Source organism: Pinus tabuliformis, chromosome X (assembly GCF_031772625.1).
Source record: "Pinus tabuliformis cultivar Carrire ecotype Pingquan chromosome X, CPIR1, whole genome shotgun sequence".
Lineage (NCBI taxonomy): Eukaryota > Viridiplantae > Streptophyta > Pinopsida > Pinales > Pinaceae > Pinus > Pinus tabuliformis.
Window position 1 is genome coordinate 451,832,005 of NC_142308.1, and position 9,859 is coordinate 451,841,863.

At 38.0% G+C, this 9,859-nt stretch overlaps 1 protein-coding gene across 1 annotated transcript; it reads left to right on the forward strand.

Moving 5' to 3' along the window:
- The first annotated feature begins 459 nt into the window (after positions 1 to 459).
- On the forward strand, positions 460 to 1,725 carry LOC149140539 (histone chaperone ASF1B-like). The gene is made up of 3 exons (XM_089447710.1): positions 460 to 747; positions 839 to 954; positions 1,054 to 1,725. The coding sequence occupies exons 1-3, from the start codon at positions 657 to 659 to the stop codon at positions 1,399 to 1,401; spliced, it is 555 nt and encodes a 184-aa protein (XP_089303836.1). The 5' UTR covers positions 460 to 656; the 3' UTR covers positions 1,402 to 1,725.
- Positions 1,726 to 9,859: the final 8,134 nt, after the last annotated feature.

The window sequence follows — 9,859 nt, forward strand, 5'->3', positions numbered from 1 at the left end:
GCCTTCCATACATGCTGCCCATAAGAAAAGACCAGATCAAACAATTTTGCATTTCCTTCTTCCCACCATATCAATCTTAACAAATCACTAAACACCCAAGCTCTGAGCTTGCTCCTTTACACACCATTTGCAAACCAATAATCCACACCATCTGGCTCTTTAATCGACCTCCTTTTATAGTGTTTTTATCCTCCAAAACCTTGGGAAAAATAACCAAGGATTTTCAAATACTCACGCAGATAAATCAAGGAAATTATTTACCATATCAATTAATTATTAATTTGTCCTTTGATTTGTCCAAGGCCAACTTAAAATCGTTTTATTTATTTCTCTAATATTAATACCCAATAACCAATTGGGACATAACCACCATGATTAAAAAGGATTGGTCCAATAATTACGCCGTAAGTCGTTCCCTCTGAGAGGAACTCCCCTCTGTGCCGCGGTGTCTCGTTATGGACCCTTAGATCGATTGTTAGACGATGGAATAAACTCCAACCATTAGATCATCGGCCTTTTTAGAAACCAAGCGTCAGCGAAGAGAGGCCAAGCGTCTGTGGATGGATGAATTAGCAAGGCCTCTGCCAAAGTGGAGATATTATTAGCAAGATCCCTGCCAAACCAGAGAAGCAAGCAGTTGCAGCTCAGAGAGAAAGATGGCGAGCTGCGTGCTGGACAATCCTGCCATGTTTCCCAATCCATTTCAGCTCGAGATCTCCTACGAGAGCCTTCTTCCCCTCAATTATGGTCAGTTTTGCTTCAAATTGTTGGTATGTCTATAGCCATTTTTTAGGGATTTTTGTGTAAAATTTAATCCCATTGGCTTCTGCTGTTATAGATCTGGAATGGAACCTCATATATGTGGGATGCGCAGAGGACGAAAGCTATGATCAGGTCCTTCAGACTGTGCACGTCGGACCTGTGAAAGTCGGGAATTATCGATTTGTCCTGCAGGTATTGATCAATAATCAATGCAGTTTCTGATGGGGTTTGAGTTTATTTATTTGTAGTTCTGGGGTTTTGAGATTTTCTTCAATTTTAATTCTTTTCCAGGCGGATCCTCCAGAGGTTGAGTTGATTCGATCCGAGGACTTATTGGGTGTGGCGGCCATTGTTCTGAGCTGCTCTTACAGAGGGCGGGAGTTTACACGTGTGGGTTATTATGTGAGCAACCAGTACGTGCAGCAGGAGCTTATTGAGGAGCCTCCTTCAATTGTGGCCATTGACAAGGTTCAGAGATTTGTTTTGGCATCCATGCCTAGGGTTAGCAGGTTTCCCATTTATTTTCAAACCTGTTCTACTATTCAATGTGATTCCAATTCTAGTGATGATTATGGGGATGAGGATGAGGATGATGATGATTGTGGTGATGTAGTTGATTTGCTGGAGTTATTGGGGTAGTTTTCAGTTTTTAATCCCAAAAGGGTGTTTTTGTAATTTTAAAAATGTCCCAGTTGGGGAAGACTGTATAATATGCATGGGCTTTTGGTGGGTTGGGTATGGAGATACATCATATCTGGCTTAAGTTTGATTATATACCTGTGTATGCAGTTTCTGCATATGCACCCGACTTGATAATGCCCATGTGATCTGCCCAGGGCAAGAAATGGAAGGGTTGCTTTAAGAAAGGCATGGGTTTGGAGTCTAGACTACTCCATTTCTGCACAGAGGGTTGGTGTGGATTTTTAGAACAGGGGGAGGGGCAGGCGGAGGGGAATGCAGGCAGGGCAAAGTTACATTCAAGTGTCTGTTGCTTGTTATGATCATTGGTGGTGTCAGTTATGGAATGCTTGTCATGAGAAGACACGGTTTTGAATCTCCCATATATACTCTGTTTTTTAATGTCCTATATGTTCCTTGCTGGTCCTAACCAATTTATCTGAAATGAAATCACTCTACTCATGTAAAATATTGCTGTGTTCCTGCTTTGAACTCTAATTGTCTTTAATTTCTTTCTGAGTAATGAGTATGATGAACATCAGAACGGTTCAAAGCAAACTTCTAAATTAGGAGATCCTTCTTCCCCTCAATTATGGTCAGTTTTGCTTCAAATTGCTGGTATGTCTATAGCCATTTTTTAGGGATTTTTGTGTAAAATTTAATCCCATTGGCTTCTGCTGTTATAGATCTGGAATGGAACCTCATATATGTGGGATGCGCAGAGGACGAAAGCTATGATCAGGTCCTTCAGACTGTGCACGTCGGACCTGTGAAAGTCGGGAATTATCGATTTGTCCTGCAGGTATTGATCAATAATCAATGCAGTTTCTGATGGGGTTTGAGTTTATTTATTTGTAGTTCTAGGGTTTTGAGATTTTCTTCAATTTTAATTCTTTTCCAAGCGCATCCTCTAGAGGTTGAGTTGATTCGATCCGAGGACTTATTGGGTGTGGCGGCCATTGTTCTGAGCTGCTCTTACAGAGGGCGGGAGTTTACACGTGTGGGTTATTATGTGAGCAACCAATACGTGCAGCAGGAGCTTATTGAGGAGCCTCCTTCAACTGTGGCCATTGATAAGGTTCAGAGATTTGTTTTGGCATCCATGCCTAGGGTTAGCAGGTTTCCCATTTCTTTTCAAACTTGTTCTACTATTCAATGTGATTCCAATTCTAGTGATGATTATGGGGATGAGGATGAGGATGATGATGATTGTGGTGATGTAGTTGATTTGCTGGAGTTATTGGGGTAGTTTTCAGTTTTTAATCCCAAAAGGGTGTTTTTGTAATTTTAAAAATGTCATAGTTGGGGAAGACTGTATAATATGCATGGGCTTTTGGTGGGTTGGGTATGGAGATACATCATATCTGGCTTAAGTTTGATTATATACCTGCGTATGCAGTTTCTGCATATGCACCCGACTTGATAATGCCCATGTGATCTGCCCAGGGCAAGAAATGGAAGGGTTGCTTTAAGAAAGGCATGGGTTTGGAGTCTGGACTACTCCATTTCTGCACAGAGGGTTGGTGTGGATTTTTAGAACAGGGGGAGGGGCAGGCGGAGGGGAATGCAGGCAGGGCAAAGTTACATTCAAGTGTCTGTTGCTTGTTCTGATCATTGGTGGTGTCAGTTATGGAATGCTTGTCATGAGAAGACACGGTTTTGAATCTCCCATATATACTCTGTTTTTTAATGTCCTATATGTTCCTTGCTGGTCATAACCAATTTATCTGAAATGAAATCACTCTACTCATGTAAAATATTGCTTTGTTCCTGCTTTGAACTCTAATTGTCTTTAATTTCTTTCTGAGTAATGAGTATGATGAACATCAGAACGGTTCAAAGCAAACTTCTAAATGCAAGATTATATATGAAGTCAAATCATGCATAAAAACCTAATTTACATGAAAATCATCATATCTATTCCTATATTTAAGGTTCAGAGATAATTAAAAAAGCTTTAGCTGTATTGGGCGGATGTATATGAATTTTCATAATTGTAGCATAAGATTTATAACTGTTCACAGAGGTCATATAGATCTTATAGACACTTATAAATTGGGTTTAGAAGTTTTGGCTTTTCATCACTGAAACATAACATTTGTAATGGTTTACAGAGGGGTCATATTGTAGATGTATTTATAAATTTTGAACTTAGTTAGCTAAAGCAATCTTGAGTTAATTGTAAAAATTTTATTTTATAATATTAAAATTTGATATTTTGTATTATTTTATTTGTGAAAAGAATTGGAATCTTATTCTGCAATGATGGTTGAGTAAGAAGTAAATGTGAAACACATAAGTAAGATGAAAAAAAAATGAATTAAAAATAATAAAATTGAATTAAAAAATATACAGTAAAATTTTTAATTTTATAATATTAAAATTTGATATTTTGTATTATTTTATTTGTGAAAAGAATTGAAATCTTATTCTGCAATGATGGTTGAGGAATAAGTTGTAAATGTGAAACATGGAAATAAGAAGGAAAAAAATGAATTAAAAACAATAAAATTGAATTAAAAAATATACAGTAAAATATTGAGAAAATAGAAATAATAATAATAATTTAAAATTTAATTAATTATAGAACATATTTTTACGCCGTAAGGCGTTCCCTCTGAGAGGAACTCCCCTTCGTGCCGCGGTGTCTCATTATGGGCCCTTAGATCGATTGTTAGACGATGGAATAAACTCCAACCATTAGATCATCGGCCTTTTTAGAAACCAAGCGTCAGCGAAGAGAGGCCAAGCGTCTGTGGATGGATGAGAGAGGACAGCAATCTGAGGCGCCTCGATCCCCTTCGATCTGAACATCGGGGAGCTCTATGAAGCGGATCATGTCCCTTGACGAAGATGGCAGGGTGTGGTGAGGAGAGCCGTCCATCCATTCGGCGGTGAAGAAGGTGACAGAAAAGCCATGGTACACAGTCAGCCGAATATTCACACCAGTTCACACCAGTTCTTCACTTGATCGCTCTACTTTGTGGTCACTCATTTCATGGCTCCTCGGCATTCTCGTTCTCTGTTGGCAAAAGCTTTCTTATTCTTTATTCTTATTCTTTCCCCCGTTGCAATTTCCACAGGGCTTTGCATTGCAATCAGCCATGCAATTCAAAGAAAAACCAAATATTCTTGCAGCAGATGTCTTCCCTGTACCTCTGGGCCCAAAGATAAAAGGGTGCAATCTTATCTTTGTTAATTGCACTGGAAAGAGCTTGAGCAATAATGCTCTGCCCAACCAGTTCCTCGAAAGACTTGGGATTGTACTTTTGACTCAAGCTTCTATTCACTAACATGTTTTCGTCAGTCCTCATCTGTAAGGATTCCTCCTCTGTCTCATATTCACTAATCCCTGACTTTTTGGTCCTGTGATGAGTTTTGATGAGAGGATGGAGATATAGCTCACTGAAACGTCTGTTGTTTACATGGGGAGAATCACCATAATCATCCAGAGGCGAGTCCAAGGTTAAAACATTCGTGTGGGGGGGGATCTGACCAATGGGGTTTCATCCTTTGAATAGGAGCAATCCGAGGAAGAAAAATCTGTAACATATTCAAATTGAATAGGTTCTTGATAGTGCAGAGTACTAGTAGAATCAGAGAGTGATTTTCTCCTATTGGCAACCAGCACACCACATGAAAACCTCTTCCCTCTGATGCCCTTCAATTTTTTACCTCTACCATTTCGCCTTCCAGACCAGGACCAAGGAAGTCTGCATCCATTTCTTGAAATTGTTTGACAACCCCCAAACTCTTCAACATTTCTTTGTATATCGATGTTGTTTTGCAGATTTTCCTCCCTTAAAGTTTTATGATCATAAGGCCCAATGTAAGGGTCTATAGTATAAGCCCCATTGTCATCTAAAACAAGTTCGAAGCTTTCTTCTTTGCAAGTATTAGTGGGAGAACTAATCAATGAAAAATCATCTTCATCTACAGGCAGTGTAAACTCATGGAAGGAATTCAGAGCTGCAGGATGGTTTTCATCGGTAAATCCCTGGTATATTTTGAATGATCTTGAAGATGTAGATTTGCTCTTTCTAGCAACAAGTTTTCTTTTCTGAAAGTACTTGGGATTTTTTCGGTTGCTTTTCCTTCTATGATATTTGAGTGCACCTTCAGCATCGAGATCCTCTACCAGAGTACTTCCACCAACAAATTCTCTTTTTGAACTCTTAATATTTTGTATGATTTTTTGTACTGTATCATGTATGCTGTTTTTATCAGAAGTTGTCAAGTTGGTATCAGACACTTTTCCTTCTTGTAAGGCCATGGAACTCATTTATATTGAAGCAGTTAAAGATAATTTTGCATAGGTTATTCACATTAAGGACTGTAGCCTTTCAATTGTTCATCGCAGACCAAAATTATCAGAATTCAGTCACAAGTCTGGTGTCGAGATAAATTTGCCACGTCACCTGATTTTTCAAATACAAAAACAGATATCTTAGAATACCCAAAATAGGAAAGCTTATTTCCATTCCAAAATCTACTGTGCTTTTTGGCTTCTCTAAGCTCAGGTTTCTACTTTATGCCTGCAAGTTTCCTCATTCACTCAGTTTTATCTACGTTAAGATACCCATGAGTTCATGGACTCTCATTATGATGTTTTGATCTATTAATTCGTCGCAGAAATCCATCTTGTTTTATCTTACTTAGTGGTACAATTCCATCTTTACTTCGTAAAATTCCTGGATGTACCAATTTCAATGATTTTGAATAATTAAGACTGACACATCAAGGAGTTCTGGTTCAAAATCTCTCAAGTTAGACTCAGTTTCAGAATTCCAAGTCATATAATACGCACACCTAAACAGTTTAAAAGCATTAAAGTTTTATCGGAAATTTAAGGTTGAAAAGGTTTTCTGATGAGATTCTAGCTTTAGGAAAATCTGTGCGAAGATAGAATTTCAGTGCCATGGATGGAGAAAGTCAAAGTTATCCTCTACCGCCAGCTTAGACGCCATCAAATATTCCAAAAATTGAGGACTTCCTGTGAAAGTTCACGCTTTCCCTTCATCATTAATAGAGCAAGCAGCAAGAGCTTATCATTTCCCATGCACATGTACATATTATTCATAATGATCCCTATCCATGATTAATACATAGCAGTTACGATGACTCTACCACTCAATATAACTTCCAATTGCAAGGAACAACACTAAGAAAAGAAAAGAAAAAAACCCTGCAACACAGAAATTGGACGAAAAATTCTATTATCTATAATAAACTCTTTGTGAGTTCATAACACAGATTATCCTTGAAATGAGAAAAAACCAATAACTTCCCTTTTTGATTCGGAAAGAGTAGGCAGGTTGCTTACTTGAATTTTGAATTTGAATGATGATATTCTCAAAATCAATGCCCAAGCCAGCACCATTGAATTATAATTGCTAATGTGACTAACTATATATATATATATATATATATATATATATATATATATTTATAGCACGATTTCCATCTCTACGACTTAATATAAGATTTGGAAATGGTGGCCATCAACTACTCCATCACCATTAGCAGGCCTGCATTTAATAATATTCAAATTAAATTTTGTGCAGGCCTAATGGAGTCATGTAGTTTAAATAAACAAGAGAGAACTCTTGTTAAATTAATTAATAGAAAATGCTGGTTGGTGGCAGAATGCAAGGTCATTTTAAGATCAGGAAGGTGACTTTCGTTGTATTGTGGATTTGTGTTGGTTTATTAATCACTTATTCTGATTCATATATGTTGATCTCATTATCTATATGATCCGAATATAAAAAGCAGAGGATTCCTGAGAATAGAGAATATATTCATTAGTTTATAATTTATGTTCTAGCATTATTTGGCTAGCTGACCAAGTCATTTGGACATGGCTTTGCCCTAGTTGCAGGTATTCTTCAAAGTGATCCACTAGTGCAAGTGTTTATCATAGATCTCCACAAAAACAGTGAAGTGTTTATCATAGATCTTTATCATAGATCTCCACAAAAACAGTGAAGTGTTTATCATAGATCTTCACAAAAACTATTAACAGTTAATCCATATGGATATAATTTCGAAAACAGTTTGGGATACAAAATTCAATTCATTACGCCGTAAGGCGTTTCCCTTTGAAATGAATTGCCCCAGCCGATGCCGTGTCTTATTGTTGACCGAGTTTGGGATACAAAATTCAATTCATTACGCCGTAAGGCATTTCCCTTTGAAATGAATTGCCCCAGCCGATGCCGTGTCTTATTGTTGACCGTAGATTTGTGGTGTTAGACAATTGAAGGAAGTTTGGTCGTTGATCCTCACACTGTCCTTTTGTCTCCCAACCCAATGGCCTCTGTGTCTTCTGAGTTATTGTTCGGGCGGTGGCAGATTAAGCATTTCTTGCTGTCGAGCCTCGCACGGACACTGGAGGCCTTTCCTACGATGGTCATGATTTTCGCCGACTATGAACCCCATTGGCATTGCAATGGAGGGAAAACCCCAGAGGATTTCCTTTCCGTGAAGCCAAGGTTCGAATCCTGCAGCCCGACGGGATCTATATGCTCCATGAACCGGGCCTCATGGGACTGGGACGGAGGCCCCGGGGTTTCAACGGTTTCGCACTTTATTTCATTTCATAAAAAATGAACACCACTCCATTCAAGTACAACCTTTGACATGTTACAAAAATTGAAAGATCCATATAACCCGCATCGATATGCTCTTAATCCGTGCTGCTATGAAGCCTTCACATGGGTCCCCTCGACCTAAAATTATTTAATGAGAAAGTTCAAAGGGGAGGTGCATTTTCGAACGGACTCGCCTTTTAACAACCTGCAGATCCTCACTTGATTGTCCGTGCTGCACTAATTTGTTTATCCTGTCGCACAAAAATTCTGTTTTCAATGACAAATTTTACAAGTAATAATAATTTTTTAAGATACAGTGAGCGCTTACAATGATTCAGTGCATGGTTTAACGACGTTTTAGGAGCTAGCCATGGGAGATTTCAGAAGACTATGCTGCTGCTGATGCCTAGAGAGGTTTGTCTATTTTGTTCATGTGTGAAGTCTCGAGGAGACTGCATTTGTAGTTGGGACACTGTTGCCTGCACCTTAAAGGCCTGCTTAGACCTTCATAAACAAAGTTACATTCAAATGAAGCATGCCAACCGAGCCAACATACTAAATAAGTAGCTTCCACTAGGTATTTAGTCATATATTCTCTGTTTGATATGTGCTTATTTATTTTTTATTTTTCAACTTGAAAGGGTGTACCTAATGTCTGTGCATATCCTTCTTACTTCCAGAACACCTAGAATAGGTTACATCATTTGCATTATCAAAAGTAGAATCACAACACACGCAAACAAATACATACGCCCACCAAGCACAAGAAAATAGTTTGATGGCAACTTTACATACGCCCACCAAGCACAAGAAAATAGTGTGATGGCTATCAACTTTTTTAAATCAAACTTGTAATAATCTCAATAATAAATCTAATGTTCTTTAGAGAAGACCTGCTACTCTAGTTTTTGTTGGGTTTCGTACAGTTTATAGTGTATCATAAGGAAATACATTTCTTGAAGGGATTGCATCAGAAGGCTCAACGGACCTTTGAGCATTTTTGTAGGGGTTTAAGTTATCCAATCATTAAAATTTTTGATAAAATTAGTCTGGACTATCCACATGCCTATTTTTTTCAATAAATTTGAAGAAGTGCATGTTTTTGCTTTAATAATATGTATACTCCTAAATTTTCTGAACTGTAGTTTTGTGGGCCAATTGTTTTCTGTATTGTACGGTATCCACATTTGAATTTAGATTCTATCTTGATAACTATCATTTCTTAGTATGTTTTTATGAATATATTGCATTGTAAGTGTTCTCTCTTCTTACATTGGACAAGAGAATACGGCTGTCTTTGACAATGTGAAGTTGTGGAAGATGCAAAACTTCCCTTGCTTTACATGAGCCAACTTGACCTTCAATAGAAATGTTGCTGAACACAATGAGAAGTTTCATGCTTCTTTAGAGAGCATCCCGAAAGGCTTGTGTAATTCCTGCTTTGTTTTGGTTGATGCCTTGCTGAGGAATCATTGAGACTCATCATGGTTTTGTGGTCCAATCAGAACCTATTCAATACTCACCTTCGTTGACTATATTAGTCGATCACAAACCTTGTCAAAACTCTCAAGCCAGTAGGGCTCCGGCACAATGTTAGTTCCTCAATATGGTGATCAAAGTCTGTCTTCAACATTACAATTGTCTTCACGCATCCTTTTTCTAAATGAATCTATATTACATGCGCTTGAAGAACTAGCTTTGAAGTCTCTATTCTCAGGCAATGTTCAGGTCTAAGTTCATGTAGGCAATTCTATGTTGAAATTATACTTGCATACCAGAATCTTATATTGGCGGAAGACCGTTACTCAAATGTCTGCCAAAAAGAG

What these genes read in the sequence shown, in the direction of transcription:
- LOC149140539 (XM_089447710.1), top strand. Translation starts at nt 657, where the DNA reads ATGGCGAGCTGCGTGCTGGACAATCCTGCCATGTTTCCCAATCCATTT. An exon ending in CCTTCTTCCCCTCAATTATG is followed by an intron (nt 748 to 838) that starts GTCAGTTTTGCT and finishes CTGCTGTTATAG; the next exon opens with ATCTGGAATGGAACCTCATA. An exon ending in ATTATCGATTTGTCCTGCAG is followed by an intron (nt 955 to 1,053) that starts GTATTGATCAAT and finishes ATTCTTTTCCAG; the next exon opens with GCGGATCCTCCAGAGGTTGA.